The following is a 23,705-nucleotide window of genomic DNA, read 5'->3' as shown; positions in this document are numbered from 1 at the left end:
ATATTTTTTTTACCAATGTTTTCAGTATTTATTCTTTGCGCTCATACCTGCTTCTCCTAAATTGCGCCTTAGATGTTGTTATCTTGCGGTATATTTATCTGAAAAAAAGCCGCCGCAAATAAGAATTTAAAAATATCTGGAGTGTTCAAAAGAGAAGGTATTAAATTATGCCTTTGGATGTTATTTGCTACAACAATCCGAAGGTTAAAGAGCAGCTATAATCATCATGTAAACAAATCATTTTTTTCTATAGGAAACAATTCGTTGCTTTCACCATACAGATTGATATCTCGTATCTCCACACTGTCATTGACCTCTTTGCAACGAACATGCTATAAATGAATTGCTCATATCCTGCTTACGTGAAGAACCTATTCCTCATACAACCGGTCAATGTGCCCATCGCTTAACGTAGCGATTTATTCGTGTCGCTTGTTTTGAAAATTAGGGTTCTAAAAGATAACTGTGTCATAGACCACGTGTACTGTTTAGGACGGTGAGAACGAGATAGCTAAAAAACCAGTTGTACGAACTTGGCAGTGAATCTATGTGGCCGCCCATAAAATTAAAATATACTCAAAAGCGCGAGAGTTAAAGTCGATATTGACTCGATATGGCTTCACACCGATGCCATTTTGGGCCTGAGTCATACGTGCGGACGCAGACGGCTGTGTTCGTAGTTAACTTGCAAAGTAGCGGACTGACTATTAAAGTAAGCGCACGTCATGACGGACACATATCTCTCGTAGCATATGGATACGATAGTGGCACGGAAAACGCGTTACCGGCGAATTAATTACCACTTAAATAACATACACATTTTTACGGGAAAATAAAACTAATTGTATATTTAAATATAATTTACTGTGCGGCTCTACTTCTGAATATTTTAACCTAATGTCACTCACATGTGGAACTGTTTTACGGTAGTATTTACTATTAGTTCGCGTTATCAGCTCCCGCCGGCTAATAAGTAGCGTGAACCACATACACGTTTATCAGTCCATGGCTGTTCCATGGTGTTGGGCATCGCACGTGGTATTTCCCGCCGCAGCTCAGTCCGCAGTGTGATGCAATATTTGCGCGAGGGAGTCTCAGAATTCGACTGTGACGGTGTTTTGTATTGATAGACCATGTGTTAAAGTGTGCCTTGTTAAATTTGTATTAAAGTTAACTGTTTCCTTGAAGATATTGACGAAGGACAATATTTAAAACATCGAACATGGCAAAAGTGAGTGATATTGATGTGCTGCCGCCGAAAGCGATGGACACAGGCTTAGAAAGTAATGACAGTGGTGATAAAGAATCAAGCCAAGGAGTTCGGTTGAAGAAGGAGCTAAGTTTGCTGAACGGTGTCGCTATCATCGTGGGAGTGATCATCGGCTCTGGGATCTTCGTGTCTCCGAGCCTGGCGCTCAAGTATGCGGGCTCTAAAGGCATGGCGCTGATCGTGTGGGTGCTCTCCGGCTTCCTCTCTATGATAGGGGCCTTGTGCTATGCAGAATTAGGTAAGACAATTTAATTATCAGGTAACGCTTTGCCTACATCACAGATGTTAATGAGTAACTAAGAACTTTAATAATTTTATCACGGATTTAGAGTAACGAACTGTGTTGCTCGTCTACTTCTATCATTCAACGTGTGTCTATCTCGATGTAGTCACTTTCTATTTCAGTACTGAAATGTGTGAGGAATTATCAATTTCATCGCGTTAGAATATCTATTTAGAATCATATTGGATGTCAAATTCGATTTGATATACCTAGGTATTAATTAAAAGTTTGGTAGAGTCTAGTTATTTATTGATATCAAATATGATATTTAAACCACATCCCGAAATGTTAGTCGATAACAAACCTGTGGCGATTGGCAATAGGTAATTATATAAAAATATATATTGACTAAAGTACCTCATTCTAAAGAAATAATTTGTATTTGCATATAATGCGACACGTGTTATGTTTTTGTGGTAAATTCATGTAAATGTACAGTAGGTAAATTGTTATCATTTTATACTTACGGAAACCTGAATATAACGAACATAATTATTAAACAGTAGTTATTTTTAAAATTCGAATAGTATAAAAATAATTGATATTAAGTTTTTATAGTAGAACTATCGGAGAAATAATTTCGGGATATTTTTTCCGTTTCCCGCGCGAATTAATCTTTCATCGAGGACGTTACGTAGTACGGTGGTTGTGTTAGTTAAATAAATAAAAGTATATAAGTGCTAAAGTAGCGCACTGCAGATATAAATATGAAAACAGCATGTTAGCTAACACTGCACCAACCACTGTCGCCAGACGTCTCACGAAATCAATATTTCTGTACTTACAATTTAACGAGTTGTCGAGACAAATAAAAAGTTCAGCAATGACTCAGCTCTAGAGCTTATTAGGTAATAACACTTTCAGTAATTAAAATTACTTATCCAGCAAAACAATCTAAAGAAACTATTTAGGACTAATTCGTAAAAATCAAAATGTAGAGGCGATACAATTGCGCTCTGAGCTAATGTGTAGAAATGCAGCATTAGTTTTTTTTTTAATATTTCTATATCGTAAATACGTACCAATAAATAAACATTTCCCAAATAAGTTGCCAGTAACGATCCTGTTACATTATAATCAGCTCAAAACTAACAGGCAACTAATAAGTGTGTCGATCTGACCCATATACATAAACAGGTATATGTAGGTACAGAAATTCTACGCAAGTTTTGATTAAAAGTCTTATAAAACATGTTAAATAGAACAAAACATTGTTTTCCTAAACGTTAGCTTTGAAAAAATCAAGTTCATTCTAAAAATATGTGAGAATTTGTATAGTTATCTATTTTTGTAAAGCACATAATCTTTTGACCTCGTGACAAGGTTAATATTTCGGGTCAGAACGAGACTTATCGCACATTTCCGATACTGTGAGCTTTATACGCAGTGTTTATATGGTTTAAAAGTATACCATTTCTCCTTACTTTCATTATAAGACTGGATAGACTTTCACGGAGGAAAACTGTACTACCACATGGTAAAACAGAATTGTGTAAAAATTCCTTGATTCAATTAACACAATCGAGCGTTACTATGATCGGCGCTTTACTACGATGCTCTACGTTTTACTGTGTGTAAACAGTCTGAATCAAACCCAGTGAGCATTTAAACAGCAATAAAAAATAACCATTAGCATTTTCAACATAATGAAGACCTTAAGGATTTTTGGGATTTGAGCAAAAATCTTGTGAAAAGCTGATTTCGGACTTCGAATACATACAAATGGATTACTGAAGCAGTGTATCATTGAAAATACACTTGTGCATATATTGCGAGGCCGAAGATACCTTCACTATCTTGTAATAATATATAATAGGATAATTTACAATTATTATTTAAAAAATAAATGGCACTGGGAATGGAACCCTAATGAACCGTTAATTGATCTATGAAGAAAATATTCCTAATTTGTGATCAACGTCTAAATCGTGTATAGAACAGAAGTGCTATAATGTTCTCAACAAAATATTTAAAAATCCTACCCCATAGAGTGTGGTTCAATATAGGTACTTACCGATTTTTACATTTTACCGCAAATAACGGTTATGGTCTCGCAAAATATGAATTATACGCAGATAATTAGTTCTGACGCAGCGACCCAAATAAGGCCAAATAACCATTCCGTGTCGCCACCACGAGGGTGAAACGACTCACAACGTTCCCCCTTACATCTGCTATGAATAATATTCAATACATAAATACGCTTAGCAAAAATAATACTGGTTCAAACAGCAAAGGGGTTTTAATCAATTTGTATTAAAATGACTTTTCTATCTATTAAATTGGATTATCGCGACGCTTAGTTACCTTGTTTTCTTGACGTTTCGGCCCAGTATCAGTGGCTATTGCGGCTGGATGACTAATCTTTTGTTTAATTTAATAGGTTTAAAAATAAATAAGTATTATGTAAATGGGTTGGTTTTTTCAAGTCAGTCTCAAGATGCACGACAGCCATGCGTGCTAGCAATTTTTTAAGTTACGTGCGAAACACGTCCGACTCAACATAAACCGGTTTCCAATTGAAAAGCAGCGTCAGAAGTAGTTATTACATAAACGAAGAAATGCAGTTTACTTTAACTTGAACAGGCGAATTGAAACATATAGATATTATGTTTGTTACACTTAATGGATTAATCCATAAACTCGGATTCAATATATTGTAAATCTCCTCACGATTTTCGAAATTTCTAAGTTTTTGGATCTCTCACTATCTCTTAAGTTTCCGTGCAAAGATTCAGGGGGTGACCAAAAGAGATACACGAATCAGCTTTTTAAAACTGCAGTAACTTAGACAGTTTGGTTTATAGAGCCTTACCAGAAATCGAAAGAAATAATTATTGACATCGCTAATACTATACACCTAGAAATGTATTTAGAAGTACCATAAAAAAGCGTTTTGACGTGTTCCATTTCAGGTACAATGATACCAAAGTCGGGTGGTGACTACGCGTACATCGGTGAGGCGTTTGGACCGCTCCCAGCATTCTTGTACTTGTGGGTGGCACTATTCATCTTAGTGCCCACCGGCAATGCCATCACTGCACTCACATTTGCAGAGAACATCCTCAAACCTCTATGGCCAGCGTGCTCTCCGCCGTCCGCTGCAGTCAACCTTATTGCAGCCAGCATTACTTGTAAGTACCAATATTTCATACGTCGCTCAACCTCCATCTCTGACTTTCCATGCCAAGTCAACTCTCCGATATTCAACTCGTTCCGATGTTCATTTTCAGCGAGTAAAGCGTTATGTTATAATTGTCCTCTTGAAAAATACCGTTTTTTGGTAAATAATACAATAAACCGTCGCAGCGATATAAGTTCATTATGTATCTTCACCCAATTTACATAATTAGACACCTTGATCTTTATGTGAATTGTATTTTAATGAAGATTAACAAAAATTTGCTTTAACTCAATGTAGAAATTTGTAAGTGTTTCGTCATTTGTTACCAAGGACAACAATGCTTGATATGATATTAAAGTGATTGTGAGACCATAGGTGGTCTTATAAAAAGCCGTGTCATCTAAACGCGTAGGTAAAGTACATCGCACCGTGGCCTAATCTTCTTAATTCATTACTAGACAATCTCACATGAGATTTCGTCAGATTAATGAGATAAAGATAAGAATGAAACGAGTAGCACACGTGGTAACACATCTGGCTAACGATCGGTCACAATCATGGCACTAAAATTGACTGTTATTTTCATCTTACCATTACAAGATTAGGTCATTTATAACGAGGATGGCGCCCATTAGGCTTCTTCGTCGGCTATTACTATTGTTAGCCGCAGTCCTACACATTTTTGTGTCCATAATTTTATTCATACTCTCAATATGGCCTTCGGCCTGTTACGTCGATGGAGATTGCACGTGACTCGAATCAATATTTCTTCCAAATTTTATCAAGAATCTTGATCTATAGTTACTAAGTGAAAAAAACTCACGAATATTTAATTTTTAATTGAACCCTTGCTCGTCGTCAACTATTTTATGAAAATCAAAGTAAAAAAAGTACTATGACACGTTGGGAATAAAGTAAGTAAGCACACATCCTTCCAAGAAACCTGCTCAAAGATTGAAGAATTCTCTCACGGGTTGCGCACAATTACTCGTATTATATTCAGCGCTCATAAATAATGAGTAATTTTTCGCTCACAGAGCATTATCATCACCCCCTGTTGGGAACCGGTTTTTTTTCTCTTGAACCAAGTTTTGGCGATTTCTTTGTACCTTTTACGGTACAGAATCTTGAACATGGAGAACTGGTCAACTTTTTAGTTTAAAGTTCTTGTTGTAAATACAATAGCCGCCAAAAGTATTCACAGTGTTAATGGTGCAGTCATTACCTCTCACATTGAACTGACATGTCTGGATCATTGACTTGCCAAATTGCTTCAAATTATCTTTCATCGTGCTCTACTTCAGAATATCTCTAGTATTAACATTCATCCTGTTGTAATAACGTGGAAACGATATCAATGTCATACGAGTAGGTGGTAATGGTCACATGTTACGACAGCCCTCAGTGTCGGAAGATAGCACAACAAGACGTACGACGGAGTGTGACGGATAAGCGATTTATCGTACTTGAGGCCTCAGGCTGTCACTTCAATAGGGCGACTGTGTCCGCGTCTTTATTCCCGGTAGGTATATAGGTGTACTGTGGCGCGGTCGCCTGTGCTGATTGCTCCTGACAGGATAATGAGGGCTTCCTCCCGCATCGCGCTGACACACACTCTTGTGCGGAATTATCACGCTCTGTGTACATAACGTAAGGGCACTTAATAGCCCGACGCGGATTTGCCTTTGCCATTTGTAAATAATGATGTCCGTAACGATTTACTCTCCCGACAGACCCAAGGTGGGATTGTTATGAAACGAATATAAGTAGCTGCAGGTTTATTTGTCCCGATTAATCCCGAATTCGTATAATTTGCTTCTCACAGAATACGAACCATCCGAATTATGTAGCTATACAGTTATAAGCTGACGGAGGTGTGATTACATCGAAACAAATGATATCATAAAAAAGGCATGTTCATCCGCTACAGCAAATCCGTTCTGCATCGGAGACCCTGAAACAATCTGCTCTCTGCTTTACTCAGTGATTCAACGAGACAAATGATTCTGCATGCAATAATAACTTATTATAATGCGGCTCCCTCATTCCAGGTTTCCTCACAGTTATCAACTGTTATAACGTAAAATGGGTGACGCGAGTTCAAGATTCCTTCACTGCGGCGAAGATTCTTGCGTTGTTGGTGACGTTCTTCGCCAGCTTGTGGTACTTATTCTCTGGACATACGGAGAACTTGGAAAACATAATGCAAGGTACCATCACGAAACCTGGAGAGATCGCCATAGCATTTTACACGGGCCTCTTCTCGTATTCCGGATGGAACTACTTGAACTTTGTTACAGAGGAGTTGCAGGAACCTTACAAGTGAGTTTCATTATTCTTTACATACGGTAACTAATCTAAAAAACAATGCTATTTCGGTAATCACAGAGAGTTAACTGAAATCTATACTAATATTATAATGCTGAAGAGTTTGTTTGTTTGAACGCGCTAATCTCAAAAACTACTGGTGCGATTTGAAAAAATATTTCAGTGTTAGATAGCCCATTTATCGAGAAGGGAAATTTTGACCCATTCTCTATTATGTGACGCAAGCGAAGTTGCGCGAGTCAGCTAGTATTTTTATAAATACTTTGTTGTATAGTATAGTATACAAGCATCGCATTGTTGCTGAAGAAAACTTGATCTAAATACATTTCAACCTCATTATGAAATCTCATTTACATAAACATAGTCAGTATAAAGCAGAGTATAATTACTTAATCGTTGGCATATTGTCTTAAGCTTATAAATAGTTTACAAGACGACGTAAACAAAACAATCTCAGAGCTAGTGGCGCTACACCCACCATGTGAAGTGTTCTTATTTATTATCTTTGTGCAGCTGCTGTTAAATCAAATATGTTGCAAATGTCTCATGTAATATATTGCCATAGCATTAGCACATGTGAAATAACTTAAAAGTCATAATATGTATTTTTCAACATAGTTATCGTAATTATTTACAATTCAGTTAGAATTTTAATTTTATTTAAAAATAACTCTCGGAATTTAATTGCCTGCCATTTTCATACTCGATGCCTCTGCATGGTCAAGCTATTTTTGAACATCTCAACTTGCAAAAGTTAAAAAATCACCCATCTTATAAATGACTCTACCACAACAAAACTAACATTGCACATTTGTATGATTTCAGGAACCTGCCCCGAGCCATCTGTATCTCCATGCCAGTAGTAACCCTGGTGTACGCGTTAACAAACGTGGCTTACTTCGCCGTGTTATCCAACGATGAGATCCACGCATCACAGGCCGTAGCCGTCACCTTCAGTGAAAAGATCCTCGGCATGATGTCATGGACAATGCCTTTGTTCGTCGCTCTATGCACTTTCGGCTCTCTGAACGGAGCCATCTATGCCTCATCTCGCCTGTTCTTCGTCGGAGCCAGGAATGGACACCTGCCTTTAGCGATATCGTTGATCGACGTCAAAAGACTCACTCCAGTGCCTTCGTTAATATTTTTGGTGAGATTCTTCATAATACTGTAGAATTTTGTAGCTGACATTCTAAGCTCTCTTGCTATAACTTTAAATTTTAAGTCACTCAATTTTTTCTTGACTTATAGTAACCACTTCAATAAATTCTATATAGATTTTTTTATTTCGAAAGCATTCACAAAAATGCTTCATATCATTAGTAAAACACTTAAGCATAAATTAACTTATAAGATTTGATTACCATTGTTATCATCATCATGTTAAATTATCAATAGAGCAATCTGCATAATCTATACACGTACTTATGATTGCATTACTGATTGATTTCTTGTCATTAAACATTACAGTAATGGCAGTGACATCTGCGATACAAAGAGAAAGTTAATTGACGCGAAGCTAATCCCAGTCTAGAAAGTGATAAGATCTTTAATAATCTGTGCTCATTAAAAAATCTAGTTAGCGCTGCAACACTATTAACATTTCACTATAATTACAAACTTACATACATACATGCATACATACCTGAAATGACGCCTTCTTCCCATAAGGCTAGGCAAAGACCAGAGAACGCCATTAGAAATATAATATACAAAGATATACCTGTAACTACACGTACCAGTATATTATCGTCGTTTGCAGTAACTTATCCCATAACAAAGATAGCGAACGCCAATAGATTAATGCTTCACACTTTTTTCTAAGATTTTGACAAAAATAATAGGGCATTATAAGAATTGTACCGAATCCTAATACAAAGTTGCTGCATGTTGTACGTTTATATTAGTACCTATTGCTACTTTGTACTGAAAAGCCATGTTTAACCGTCATGTTATTCAAGGATTATTCGGAAGTGAGCCGTTTAAATAACAGTTATTTTTAGATTCCTTTGAACAAACGTTTGAACGCTTATAAATATTACACGCTTTATCAGCCATAAATATTTAAAAAGAGATCTTCCTGTATCGGTTGCTGTGCAATGATTTGTTCATAATTATGTATAGGTCTTGAAATCTATTTCTAAATCTATGGTATCCACATCACGTAATAAAATCACCATAGGGGACAATATTTTGAAGCATGTACCAGATTGTACCATGAATATAATTATTACGTTTCCTACATTATAATTCATGGCTGAATATTAGCTCAAAATATCCAAATTCATATTAATGACCTATTGACTGACCCGATAGTATGTGCTTAGCTGACGCTAACATTTCGTGTCCACTATTTTCCCGTTGCTTATCATAAAGTCATATTTTTAACGTCAGTAGCTTAACCGTTCTCTGGCAATTAGTCGGTCACGAAATGTAGATTTAAATACAATACATAACTAGGTAACTGGGTACAAAAATACATATTAACATGGACGCATAAAATCCGTCTTGTAAATGGTTTGACTATTATTTCGTTTAAGTGTCTACAATGTAAGGTTGTAAACTTGTATTAAGGTTGAAATCTATTCTCGGCTGATGATCTATTTTTAAATGTAATGCGGCATGATGAGAACTTTCGCTCCCAATAATGATTGACATAGTTTCGCGCTTTCTTGTTTTCTTCGTATGTTATCCATTGGTGCCTACACTAATTGCCTATAAAATACTAGTTATACTAAACTTATATGCCGTGTGAAAAATACCTGTTACCTATTTATTGGGATTAGGGAAAAGACTTAGATACTAACACGAAAAGAACAGTAAACCTTAGAGGTTAACTAAACGTTTCTTAAACTTACAAATTGTCAAGTACTCCGTAGAAGGGTTTGAAGTCCCAATAATATATATTATAGATAATATGTATAGATTTTTGTACAAGCGCAATATTAATAAAATTATTTTTGTGTTTCCAGTGTTTAGCGACGCTGGTGCTCCTGTTATCCACCAACGTGGAGTCACTGATCGTGTACGTGACAGCCGTGGAGGCGCTGTTCACGCTGGCCTCGGTCGCCGGCCTGCTCTGGATGCGCTACACTCGGCCACATCTACTGCGGCCTATTCGAGTCAGCATCATCTTGCCTGTCTCCTTCCTCATCATCTGTACATTCCTCGTCGTGTTCTCCTGCTTCACGCATCCCAAAGAAGTAGGAATCGGCATGGCAATCGTCGCTCTCGGCGTCCCAGTATACTTCGTCTTTATCCTATGGAAGCACAAACCACAGTGGATGCAATCGTCATGTGACGCGTTCAACCTCACTTGCTCCAAACTATTCATGTGCCTACCAGAGAACTTCAAAGATTTATGATCCTCTACATCCAGTATTTTTATTTAGAATGTGCAACTGATATTTTTGGTATTTTTACATTATTATTATTAGGATGAGTACATACATGAGTCAATTCGCATAATACTGACTGCGGATGTAATTATATTTAGTTAAGCTGATTCCTATGCAATTATAGGCTAAGTATCTATATGTGATTAGACGATAAGTATAAATTTATGACAATTTCGTATGATAATAAAATACATTGTTAATAATGTTGCGTTATTTATTCAAGTGCCTTACACCAGACTTTGTTTCTCGGTTAATCTACAAATTCTGTGTGCAAACTATGACACACGTTTCTTTTCATGTTACTGCTTTCACATGCAGATAGGTCTAAAACGATATAAATTTAGTTAGTTAGGTATTGTAGGCTTAACTTAAGCCTCTGATACCTTAGCTCTTAAGCCGATTTAGAGCGAGGTTATGACCGTCGATATGGATCCTTGGCGTTTATTTAGTCTAAAGTCCACTTAACACACAATATCGTGTGCACTGTGCTATCATTACCATAAGTACTGAGCCTTTCTGGCCCTTTTGAAATTAACTGAGCAAGCGCACCTCGGGCGATATCTAAAAAATGTACACTGAGAAAACAAAAAAACACTAAGTACCTGAACATCGATCCCGAATTACCTATTTTCTAAGCTTCTCATTTGAATTACTGAGTAGATAAGTCGACGAATCCGCATTAATAATATTATTTCAAAAGTACCTAAATAATTAAAACGTAGGCAAGCAGTGAATAGTATAGCTCTATTTCTAGCTAACGCAGTACTTACAGTTTTCGCAGCGCAACACGTAAAACATAACATAGTTTATATTAATAGCGCAGGCGCTTCGCCTGGCTACGAGTGTATATCTCAGTTTTCAAACTTTAAAACTCATTACACAGTTACCTCCATGGTGACTCAATATTGATCTGCATTTATTAAGATGTAATAATACTCTTTTGTTTTCAAAACAATAAAATAAATGTGTTTAGAAAGAGAGTAAATATTTGATTCATATGGTAACGTAAAATATAATATCCGTGTCTAAAGCCCTTCTCCCATTACGATACGCCCGCGCGACTCTAGTCTCGGAGACTAGTCGCCACGAAGTATCTCACATACATTTGTATGGAGACTCTCACATTACGATACTGGTAGTCTCCATACAAATGTATGTGAGATACTTCGTGGCGACTAGTCTCCGAGACTAGAGTCGCGTGGGCGTATCGTAATGGGAGAAGGGCTTTACAGAACAGTACGCTGACAATTTAACCGAGTTGAGTTTTGCATTACCCGTAACCTGTCGCGTGATTTTCTACTACTTACTTTATAGAACCAGCTAGCTATTGAAAAATGTTGCATGAAATTCTGAGCAGCGCCTCTAGCGGACGCTGTAGGAACTTTTTTCGCAGTACATTTTAAATGTCAAACTCTCGATACTCGATAGTACCGAATGTAGAGTATTACGGTTCTGAACTTATGAGTTGGAAGAACAGAAACTTATGTAAGCGGCTAATAATAAAAACATAATGCCTAGGAGTGCCTAGTGGCTCTAGTGCAGTCTGTGTGGTAGTCAATTGGGTTGGGATCCTGATCAAAAGATCTCGGTGTCGATTTTTGTTTTAAGTAAAGTAAGGTAAACTTATGGGCCCTTTTTATTGCTTCTCGATTATGCAAGATTGTATTCGGGAAGTTTTATATGCCCGATATATGGACTCAGGAATAGGACCAGACTTGACTCTTACTACACAGTACTAACGTTATAATAATGATTTTAATTAATGGATACACACCCATACTAAAGTGATTCTACATTTTTGGGAACATAATGAACATGACACATAAAATTCTATGGTAGTATCTCTAACGTCCCTGTCAAAAGTTGCCTACCTTGATAATTTCCTGCCATTGTGCTGCTCATCTACTGCGAATCGTTTAATTCATCATCAAGGTGTAACTATCAAGTACACTTTGCATAATGCATGTATATTGTAGTATACACCCAGGGACGTTTTAACCCTGAAAGAAGTTTTAGAAGACCTTATGTTACCCGCATAGCTATTTTAGCTAGCCAATTCAGCCCAGGAAAACTAAGAACAGAGGTTATTTTAAAAAAATATATCAATAGTAGTTTTTTTCAGTGACTTCTAACACTTTTACAGTAAATCTTACATAAAAACCTCCCTTTAAATAAAAGATATACCTGTGCAAGGAGGTTTCGCTAAATTTTAATATATGACATTGAACTGCGCGACAAAACTTCATAGTATTAAATAGCAATCATACTATTAGTATTCTACATTGTACTGAATTTGTTACGACGCAACGTATAGTAAGATATTATGCAGTCCCTTTCATGGCAGATATTATTTTTGATAGTCGATATACGAGACATATATGGTGACTCAAAATAATTATTGCTAAGCTGTCTTTACTATTCAAGAATCTGTAACCTCAAATTAACTGATTAAACTAGTGTCTTCATTGACAATTTTGATTTAAGGCACAATAACATGTGACAGGTGCTTTGTGCACATAGAAAAAAAATTACTTCGGCATTTGTTTTTTGTCCGAAAACAACAGTTTTAACAAGTGGCTGTAATGAGCGTTTACAACTAATTTTCAATTTAAATACGTGACTACAAAAAACTAGTGTTTAAATTATTCAAGTAGGTGTACATTTATCTGCGTTTAAGCTGGTTTTTTGATCAGAGCCATGTTTAGCGAAGCATAAATAGTGTCGTGCTCGGTCCGAGCATCACGTACCTATAGCCGGTGTTATGAGCTAGTCGCGACGTCTCTATTGTATGCTTACCGTGGAAATTGGCCAAATTAAAGTTTCGTAACCGTTACGGAAGCCTATAAAACGTGCCGACTGATTCAATACACATTTTGCAAAGATAAAATAGTATTTTCAGGACTTCCTACATCAAATATCCGTTTGTACAAGGTATTTCCGAAAATAATATTGACAAAGAATTTATTATTTTCGTTCAAACATATTTGTCGAATTTTATTGTAGCTAAGCATCGCATAACGAAAAGCTTATTTATCAAGACTAAACTACAAGCCAGGTAATCAGACACAAGTGACTTATCTAGTAGCACCATTGCACCCGTTAACTTAAAAGTTGTAACCTGCCGAATACTTCATATCTAAGTAAGGAAACGATTACATGTAGATATGTCTTCCCTCTTCCGTTACTTATCTTCCCGTGCCAGTAATATGGACGGATGTGGGTTATTGCGTAGTAAAGCTGTCTACAGGAGGGACCGAATATCGCGCTATCGTCAGTCGATGACGCCTAGATTACGACAGACAACAGGTACACCACCTGTTATAACTCGATTTTTCTAACTGAGCGTCTGACGTTGATCAATTTAGAAGCTAAGACCCCAGATTCTCAAAGATTGATTTTGATTGACATCGTTGACTGGACTTCTCATGAGTTATTCTGCTCTTGATAGTTGGAAACATGCGTTTAGCACGAAGCAGAACTTTTTCCGGAAAATCGTGGCCAGAAAACTTGTAAAGCTCGTATATGCATATTGAGAAAATTCCACACTAGATAATTAACAACGACCTATAATCACGAAGCTTTGACTCGACCACTTTCAATTACACTCATTTTATTACCTTTTAGTACGTGCATTATTTATACGTAAGAGTTGACACTAATGATGTAGCTTTTAAAAATATGTAACCGTTTTGAAGAACCATCTTTGTCGACGGCAAAATAATCTTATTACATAATACCTATCTTTGCTATAAAACCTTGTTTACTAGTAGCCACCGTGGTCTTTTAAACATAGACGTTAGTTATTATGATATTTATAGTTTAATGTTAATCAAATAATAATATAATTTACAGAGAATTAAAACAAACTACTTCATGATAGTTGTAGACGGCAATGAAAACATTTACATCATCGTGGAAATCTTGACAATAAATTATTTTATTATATTCAAACCTTTTATAATATTGTTCTGGGAAAAACTGCCTTTTCAATCTTTATCATAAATATTATTGTCAGTTAGGTAACTCAATCTATATACGCACTCAAATTGTTTATTATTTATTACTGAGTGTGTAGAATTATGTTATTAGGTAATACTTTATATTTGTTATTAATAATTTAATTCTAGAATAAAGCCACTTTTAATTGGTTTATTCCAATTTACAATATACCTATGTTTTTAATTGAACTAAACGTGCAGAAGTAGGCAACCGAGGAATCTTAAAATAGGCTTCATAGATATTCTCTTCATAGATAATATATACTCTTCATACTCGTAACAAAGAAGTATGATACTACGATTTTACGCTACGATCCCTTGAATATTTTATAAATTAATTATTAAAAAATATAATTGTACCTTTGTTCAACCGAAGGCTGAAAGCTGTGAATTATCTAGAAAATAAGAAAAACATATCATATTTTTGTAAGCGGCTATGTATTTCCATAAATTTCGGCTTATCACGACTACCTATAAGATTTTTGGTATCTATTTTTAGTTTTCAAAACGACTGCAATGTTATACTAAGCGCCAAACGGGCAAAAAACATTTTTGCCTTGAACTCCTTGAACCATACTAAATAGTAAATTATTGTCGTCTTCCACCGAAATTCCAAATACGCATAAAAAATCTATTTACTCAAAATGCAAAGTCACTCGGTATTCTAACCACTGTTGAATCAAACATTCAGTGCTCGCATGTTTTCAAATTTTACAATTTGGCATTTTAGGGTTCCGTAAAGCAAGATGATAGACTGAAAATGCACCGTCTTTATGGGCCTGCGAAAGTAGGTGGAATCTTAACAACACTTAGGTAAATATTCAGATGTTTGATATAAAAATTTGAGGAATAGAAAATGCGAAATCAAGGCCCTTTATCTCTACAAGAAATTAGTTCCTCCATTCTCTTTTACGGTAGACATAAACTACAAAGACCCACATATAATGTGTAAACTAGAAAAAAGGAACGCTGAAAAACTTCACTGATCAAAGATACAGGTTAATTAAACTGTATGAAATAAATAATTGTAAACCTGCAGCGTGCATGTCACAGCACACACTTGGCCAATATTAATTGATATTGATATAATCGATTAGAACTTATTGACATTGACTATCTGTCCGGTGGATGGGAATGTTTACTTTGGCGCAGTCGGGCAAACACACCAACAAACAGTAGTATCTTCAACCTCACACATCGACGACTTCAGTCAGTAAACAGATAGCATAGGAGTTTTAAATGTAAATACGTTAAGAAAGCGATTGAGTCATTGAACAATGAGTGGTGTAAATACTCGTGTAGTTAACGTGGACAATTACGTCCTCGATGCCCTCATGACTGCGAGGTCATCTTGCCTTCAAGATCTTGGGTTCAACTCGCAGAGTATCAGACGTCCCAAAGGACGAAGAGCTCATTGTCGGTGTCCTGTCAAGAGTGTTTTTTCCACAAACTACTTATAGGTATAAGCTGTGTATTTAAAGACTTGATGAATGTGTGGGGATGGCCATCACACGTAGGGATCTCTAGGTTTGGCAGGCATATAATGGTTTTATTCACAATTCAATAACTGGTGAAGTGAACTATTCATAAGAATTATAGCTGTGTAATATTCAGTAGTAAAAGTCATTTTCAGAAATATAACTTGTAAAGATCGCATCATAGACATTTTGTCTCAGTAGTAATTAAATTATATTATCAAAGTTCTTCTGCCTTAAATCTTTGAATCTTGTAAACTCCCGTAGTCAAATACATAGTTTCGAGGATAAAACTGATTAGCACAAATTAAGTTCATTCGCTCTCCGTCGACTAAACAAAAAAACGCTTGATTCCAAAAATAATGGCGCTAAAACTATTTTTCTCAACTTACAATTTACAACCGGACACTATTTTCAACGATGCCGTCGAACTTTGCTAACAATGCGCTGAACGAAACTCGGCGAAGTAAGTAAAAGTAACGGAAGAACGTACCAATCTATTTTGATAATAGGTATTCGTTAAATGTAAAAACTTTAAAGCTACGTACTCAAATTGGCAAATATAATTATACAAACCGACTGTCTGTCAGTTTCTCCTGAGCGGTGGTAGACATTCGCTGACCACGGTTTCGGGTTCGATTCCCGGCTTTTAAAAACTATACTAGTCGATTAGACTATTTTCAATATTAGCCAGGAGTTTGGTTACGGGTCCGGTACATGACAATAGGCTTGGCCTCTATTACATAGGACTAACACTGTAAATGGTGAAATGTCGATGTATTTCGTACACCTCTGCCTGCTAACAGGCGCACATGATATATAATTTAATAAAAAAAAAACACTGAACAATTGCTATTCTGACCATAAATAGATATTATTTAAAATTCAACCATTTGATCTGTTTTTGCAAATATTTTCCGGTTTATAGTTAGGAATACAACAGAGTGACATACTCTACATAGTACATAATGTATGGTAGAGTCATGTACCGTGTCGTTTTAATAGCACAGTTATATAACAAGCAACAGATTATCATGACCACTGTACTGACCAAATATTTGATGTTCGTTTCAACCTTTTTACCTACTTCGAAGTAACAGGAACCAAGCAACATGTTTTATGTTCTTTTAAATAATTATCATTGTTTATTGATGTCAATTTATCTATATAAGTATGTATTTAAAAATATATAAGTATGTTTATCAGTTATTTGGTTACCATAGTACAAGCTCTGCTTAGTTTGGAATCAAATGACCGTGTGTGAGTTGTCCAATGATATTTATTTATTTATTGAGAACATTTTAATTACACCACTTGAGTCTTTATATGAAATAATAGAGCAGGTACTATAAATGTAAAGTTTTTACTTACGAGCCTGTAGTATTCTATTATTAAGTTGTTCCTAAATTTAGCTAATCATTAATATTATCAGACTCTACAAAGCTAATCTCTCTATAATGCTTAGTTGTAATGATAAAAATGCCCGTACAAAGTTCTAAAAAATAACATCATTACATCTTAAAAAGGAAAGTTGTACTTTATGTCCTCTGTGGCACGGTCGGTAGTATATCCGACTGCTGATCACCAGGTCTCCGGGCCAGGTAAAATGCAATTGGTCTTTTCAAAATGGATATAGAATATTTCTTAATAGTAGCCTGGAGTTTGGTTTGAGGAGCTCGTGGTTTAGTTAACAACAGCCGCGCAGATCGATCTCTGAGGTTAAGCTATGCTTGCTGAGTTGGTTCTGTGGATGGGTGACCATCTTATACATATCGAGTTTCTCCGTGTTTGGGAAGGCACGTTAAATTGTGGGTCCCGGCTGTCATTTTCGAAGATCTTTGATAGGCGTTAACAGTAGTCAGAAGCTTGAAAGTCTGACAACCAGTCTTACCGAAGGTTATCGTGTTGTAACCCAGGTATTGGGTTGTGGAGGTCAGATAGGCAGTCGCTCCATGTAAAACAATGGTACCCAGCAGCTGCTCAGTGAGCTCGTGGGGTACCTACCCAAATATAGAGCTTTGTGTAGAAAAAAGATTTTATTACAAGTTCATACATACTATAATGTGAAAAGCCTGCACCTTCGGGTATGTAATTAAGAACCTAGTTCCTACTGGTAATGATAACTTAAGTAACAAATGTTGTAATACGTACTAGCAAAGTACTAATATCTAATACATTGTATCAATGCCAGGATAATGGATAACAGAAGCGAACGGTATTATTTGATAAATAGTTCAATAACGGATAAGGACTTCTATATCGTTATTGTATATTTAACTGATATGTAAATATAAATATACCCATAAGATTATTTTCGTAACCATCCGACATTGAATTGAAACACAATCGAGTTACTTAGTAATATGAATAAAATTTCTTGTAATTGCAATAATTTTTTGATATATTTCTTGAGTCGTCTTCTTTTTCAACCCGCCCATGGCCAGCTTGGTGCACTCAAAGCCTTAACCCCTCTATCACTCGGGAGGAGACCGTTGCCCAGTTGTAGGACTAAAAAGGGTAAATATAGCTCTCCATATCCCCATAATTTGTATATATTTTTACATAAATATTACATAAACAATGTTGCAACTGTTAACCTTCGAAGACATTTAACATTGACACTTACAGTGTATCGTGTAGGATACACTCGGGTAATGTACACGAGTATTGAACGTAATATTTATTTAATCCCAGGTAATTGATACCGCCGATAAAATTAAGGACACAATGATATCGACAACAGTTCATTACTAGTCAATTTTCTAATCATCGTGGCATTATTAAAATGTACTAAGTATTTTGTATATAAAGTACTAGCTGACCCGCGCAACTTCGCTTGCGTCACATAAGAGAGAATGGGCCAAAACTTTCCCCGTTTTTGTAAGATTTTTACTGGTACTCTGCTCCTGTTGGTCGTAGCGTGATGTTATATCGATTAATGGGCTATCTAACATTGAAAGATTTTTTCAAATCGGACCAGTAGTTCCTGAGATTAGCGCGTTCGAACAAACAAACAAACGAACTCTTCAGCTTTATAATATAAGTATAGATTTAAGTTTTCTTAGTGCACGTCAGGTCAGTCAGACTAGAATATGATCGACAATACTCTGTGGAAATGGGAATTAACAAAGTAACGTATCCTTGTCTCCTGGCCCCGAAGCTTTTTTCCAAAATAACGGCCGGGGGACAAGGGTGGTGACCCCACTTGAACTTAAGCTTCTACTGAAAAAACACAAAAAAGAATTGTAGTCTATTTATAACTACTAATACCTTTGTTAAAGTCCATCGAATAGGCAATTCTATTTTTTTAACGTGTAGGGCTCAAAAGAAGCTTAAAGCAATAGGGATTAATGGACTATTTACTGATAGTAATATTTTGTATATAGGTTGTAGACATGTAGGTTAATTAATATTGGGTAGTATTTAAACGAGTGACTGTAAATTAAAGTTTTAAGTGTTAAAAATAATTAATTTACGGTATAGTATTACTAAGTGAGCGACTAACTGCGAGCGACGAGATATTAGCAGAACAGCAACTTACAAACATTAATTTGAGTTACTTATTAAAATTCAAAATGAGAAGCTTCATAATATTTGAGCGACCTATTTTTTTTTTCAATATTTGGCAATTGTTTTTTTTATACTGAGCGGTATTTCATCTTAAATGAAGTGTTTCGAATACAAAAACCACTTTGAAAAATACTATAATGAGCAGAGTATGATAAGCTATATATAAATTCGTCTCTTTTGATATTACATCAGGTCGCCGGAGCCCCGCTTCGCGGGGCTCCTCCTTCTGGGTGGTTTAAAAAAAAATAACCACGAAGGTCTAACCTAACCTACCCATGTCGGTTTGCCAAAAACTCCTTTTAATTGGAAAAATCGAATCTATTTTAATATTGAAGTTGCCCTCTCTGTATTTCTAGTCGCTCACTTAGTAATGTAGTTGCAAGAACAGAATTTTAATTTCTGAAATGGATTAATCACAACCCACTTTTTGTAATCTCTTTCTAGAATTTATTATTAATCAATATTTGTAGTTACTTTGGTTAATTTTTCGCTTACTCAAATTCATACTGCTCAAGTTATTAAAACAGTATGTCATCATCAGTCGTTAAGATTTTTTTTATTCGATCGTTTTATAATTCCTTAATTATATTTAAGTTCCATTAATATTTAAGTAAGAGTTAGTATAAAGTAATCGAGTAATCGAAATAAATTATCCATTAGCCTGGTGGTGACATCTCTAACACACACCTATGTATATTATAACTAGCTGACCCGTGCGGCTCCGCTCGCGTGAATTTCGTACTGTTGCTTATTCGTTTGAGCACGCGAATTGCGAAGCACTCGATACACCTACACATAAAAATGTTAACAACTCTTTTGTCATCTAATGGTTATTTACGAAAGGGACCCGAAAGGCACACAATGTGACACAGGCTCAGGCAGGCCTGATTTCCTGTGGTTACCTTCTTTTCCGCTCTCGTCTGTATCCGTAGCAGTTTACAGTGTAAAATATAATACCTTATAATAGACTGACCATTGCTTACCCGTCTGGATTCAGAATATTATTATAGGTCCTATCTGCGCCGGAGCTTTTCAGACGCGTAATAATGTATACTTGCGATGATACGTCCGAAACCGCGTAACCCGTAATTATTTTTTATACTTATATCATCCGTTGTTTATTTTTTAAAACTTACCACATAGTCTGTTTCATAGCTATCCAATTTATTTCCTTAATGCAACCAATTAATTTGGTTATTAAATATTATGTGATTCGAACAACAACGCCATCTGTCAGTTGCGGCGAACAACGACAACAAACGAAATTACTCGGTTTGCCATCTAGGATATCCCGATCGCACCGGACCCAGGTAAACCAATTTTGTGTAATATATCATACAACATTTATGTTTAAAAATCTTATAAATGTATAGCATGTTTCAAAGGTATTTTTTTACAATAAAGCCATCAAAATAAATCGAACAACAGGTATCGATACGGCAGGCGCCGCGTTAACTATGCGAATGTTGTGAAATGGATTGTAACGCCATCTATGGTCTCTATAGGGAAACGCAGGTTCAAACGATTTCTACGTATTTTTTTCAATTTTCTAAAAATCTTTGAAATTTTATGCTATAAAAAGTATCCTAGAAATTGCTCCACTACTTATTCTATGCATATACTAAATTTCAGTGCATTCTATCCGGTAGTTTTTACGTGATAGCGACACATACAGACGGAGGACAGACAGACAGACAGACAGAAAAGAAAATTATAAATTGCAGATTCGGTATCAGTATCCGTTACTAAACATCCCCCATTGGTTTTTTTTTAAATATATTCAATGTACAGAATTGACCTCTCTACAGATTTATTATAAGTATAGATTACTTATCTATCTAGTCTTTAAAATAAATATAAATGGAATAAGCCTATCTGATATCATAAATTTAGTAAGCTTCTTATCTAAATATTTAAAGAAACCCTCTATTCGTTACTTAATAGTGTTTAAATGGTGTTCATAACTTAGATTAAATAAAATAACACGTTTCATTGTAATAAATGTGATCTAACCTAGGTGTTTAATATTTGCTACATACCACACACCCTGTATAATAATATAGTCGCTAGGTATTAACTGAAAAGAAAACAATTTAAATATAACTAACTTCTTTTCATAAACCTGATAATATTTTCCGGAAAAAAATGTTTTAATGACTGCCGAATCTCATTAAAATCGATTTACCTAGTAGGTTTCGCAATTAAGTAATTAACATCTCAATTTAAGTGTTTACATTATTTGTTTAGTACACTGTAGAAAACATTGCTTATCAGCGAATTTTACAAATAATGATCAAGGAAGGATTACTCTTTCGATTTTCTTATCATTGGATGTTAGAACAATAGCAATAACACTAAACACTTACCTAATGCTATCTATAGTAAATACGTAGTATTTTTATATCGTGTAATGTTTATAATATTCAAATCAGTACACTGATGTGTCCTAACAGGCCAATTGAACGAATACGTTTTTCCGACGCATCAGATACGATGCAGAGAGTACGTTCCACACCCGCGCGGTTCCTGAAATTTTCCGAAACTGAAAATGTTGATCATACTCCACAACACTATGAATAGTAATACACTGGTAATGAGGAATCAACCAACCAGCATTTAGTTTAAAGTGGTATAAGTCATGTACAATTGTACATATACAGGGTGTGGCGTAAATAATGGATAATCCTTTACCAGCGGATGGGCGACAACCCAACTGATCTAAATATCAAAATTTACCTCTGGCACAAGTATCATAGTTTTTGAGATTTTGGCCATTTTGTGTGTTTTTTAAGAAAGCGATTTAAGCTCGTTCTTTTTAATGCTGTGATCACAATTTGAGGCTTTTTTTAAATCGGTTTTTTGCAAATAAATCCTGAATAGATGTGCTATTGAATCTACAATCTTGTTTTGTTATTACTACTTGTTTTTTATTTTAATTATGCATTCAAAGTTGAATTTTATAATCTTTCACAACATTTGTGCAACTTTGAGCACTTGTGGTGAAAAAAAAATGTATGGTGGCTTTACTGCCCACGCCATAAATAATTTCTAAATTTTATTAGAATTCTAAATTGGTATAACATGCAGCATTAATACCGATTATTGTCAAAATATTACAAAGAACTTAAATTATTAACACTTTTGCCAGTCGACTAATTTTATTTTTTCACACTAAGCACATCTATTCAGGATTTAATTGCAAAACACGGATTTAAAAAAAGTCTTAATTTGTGATCACAGCACCAAAAAGTACGAGCGTAAATTGCTTTCTTAAACACACATAATGGCTAAAATTTTTTGGAAATAAATCCTAAATTGATGTGCTATTGAACCTAATATCTTTTTTTGTTATTACTACTTGTCTTTTATTTAAACTATGCATTCAAAGTTAAATTTTATACTTTTTCAACACTTTTGTGCAACTTTGAACACTTGTGTGCAGTGTTGAAAAAAAAAAGAAATACAAAACACAAATACTATTCAAATAATAAAGATAATTAGAAATCTAAAGAGAACTACTCTGTTGACAAAAAAATCATTTTTCATCAAATTGTTATACATTATTTTGAAATAGACTTGGTAGAAGCAGCACAGTTCCAAGCTTTTTTATCATCTAAATAATCTTTAATAGTGTAATAACCCTATAAACATGAATATTTGAAAGCAAACTTAGCTTAAACGCGCTGATAAAATAAAATTAGTCGACCGGCAAAAGTGTTAATAATTTAAGTTCTTTGTAATATTTTGACAATAATCGGTATTAATGCTGCATGTTATACCAATTTAGAATTCTAATAAAATTTAGAAATTATTTATGGCGTGGGCAGTAAAGCCACCATACATTTTTTTTTCACCACAAGTGCTCAAAGTTGCACAAATGTTGTGAAAGATTATAAAATTCAACTTTGAATGCATAATTAAAATAAAAAACAAGTACTAATAACAAAACAAGATTGTAGATTCAATAGCACATCTATTCAGGATTTATTTGCAAAAAACCGATTTAAAAAAAGCCTCAAATTGTGATCACAGCATTAAAAAGAACGAGCCTAAATCGCTTTCTTAAAAAACACACAAAATGGTCATAATCTCAAAAACTATGATACTTGTGCCAGAGGTAAATTTTGATATTTAGATCATTTGGGTGGTCGCCCATCCGCTGGTAAAGGATTATCCATTATTTACGCCACACCCTGTATATACCTAATAAAGACGTAAGTAAAAAAATAATTTAGTCTATCTATACAGGAACCTCTCTC

The 23,705-nt window shown here is 35.2% G+C and overlaps 1 protein-coding gene across 1 annotated transcript; it reads left to right on the top strand.

Annotated features, from left to right (window-relative positions):
- The first annotated feature begins 671 nt into the window (after window positions 1–671).
- mnd (L-type amino acid transporter minidiscs) lies at window positions 672–10,606 on the top strand. The gene is made up of 5 exons (XM_076136340.1): window positions 672–1,508; window positions 4,469–4,687; window positions 6,729–6,999; window positions 7,831–8,155; window positions 9,978–10,606. The coding sequence occupies exons 1-5, from the start codon at window positions 1,223–1,225 to the stop codon at window positions 10,368–10,370; spliced, it is 1,494 nt and encodes a 497-aa protein (XP_075992455.1). The 5' UTR covers window positions 672–1,222; the 3' UTR covers window positions 10,371–10,606.
- Window positions 10,607–23,705: the final 13,099 nt, after the last annotated feature.

This window comes from Anticarsia gemmatalis, chromosome 3 (genome assembly GCF_050436995.1).
Source record: "Anticarsia gemmatalis isolate Benzon Research Colony breed Stoneville strain chromosome 3, ilAntGemm2 primary, whole genome shotgun sequence".
In the NCBI taxonomy this organism is placed as follows: domain Eukaryota; kingdom Metazoa; phylum Arthropoda; class Insecta; order Lepidoptera; family Erebidae; genus Anticarsia; species Anticarsia gemmatalis.
This window is presented reverse-complemented; position numbering and strand designations above follow the sequence as displayed.

Excerpts from the sequence above, each read along its gene's own strand:
- mnd (XM_076136340.1), top strand. The coding sequence starts at position 1,223 with ATGGCAAAAGTGAGTGATATTGATGTGCTGCCGCCGAAAGCGATGGAC. Across the intron at positions 4,688-6,728 it reads TATTGCAGCCAGCATTACTT|GTTTCCTCACAGTTATCAAC; the intron begins GTAAGTACCAAT and ends CCCTCATTCCAG. Across the intron at positions 8,156-9,977 it reads TGCCTTCGTTAATATTTTTG|TGTTTAGCGACGCTGGTGCT; the intron begins GTGAGATTCTTC and ends TTGTGTTTCCAG.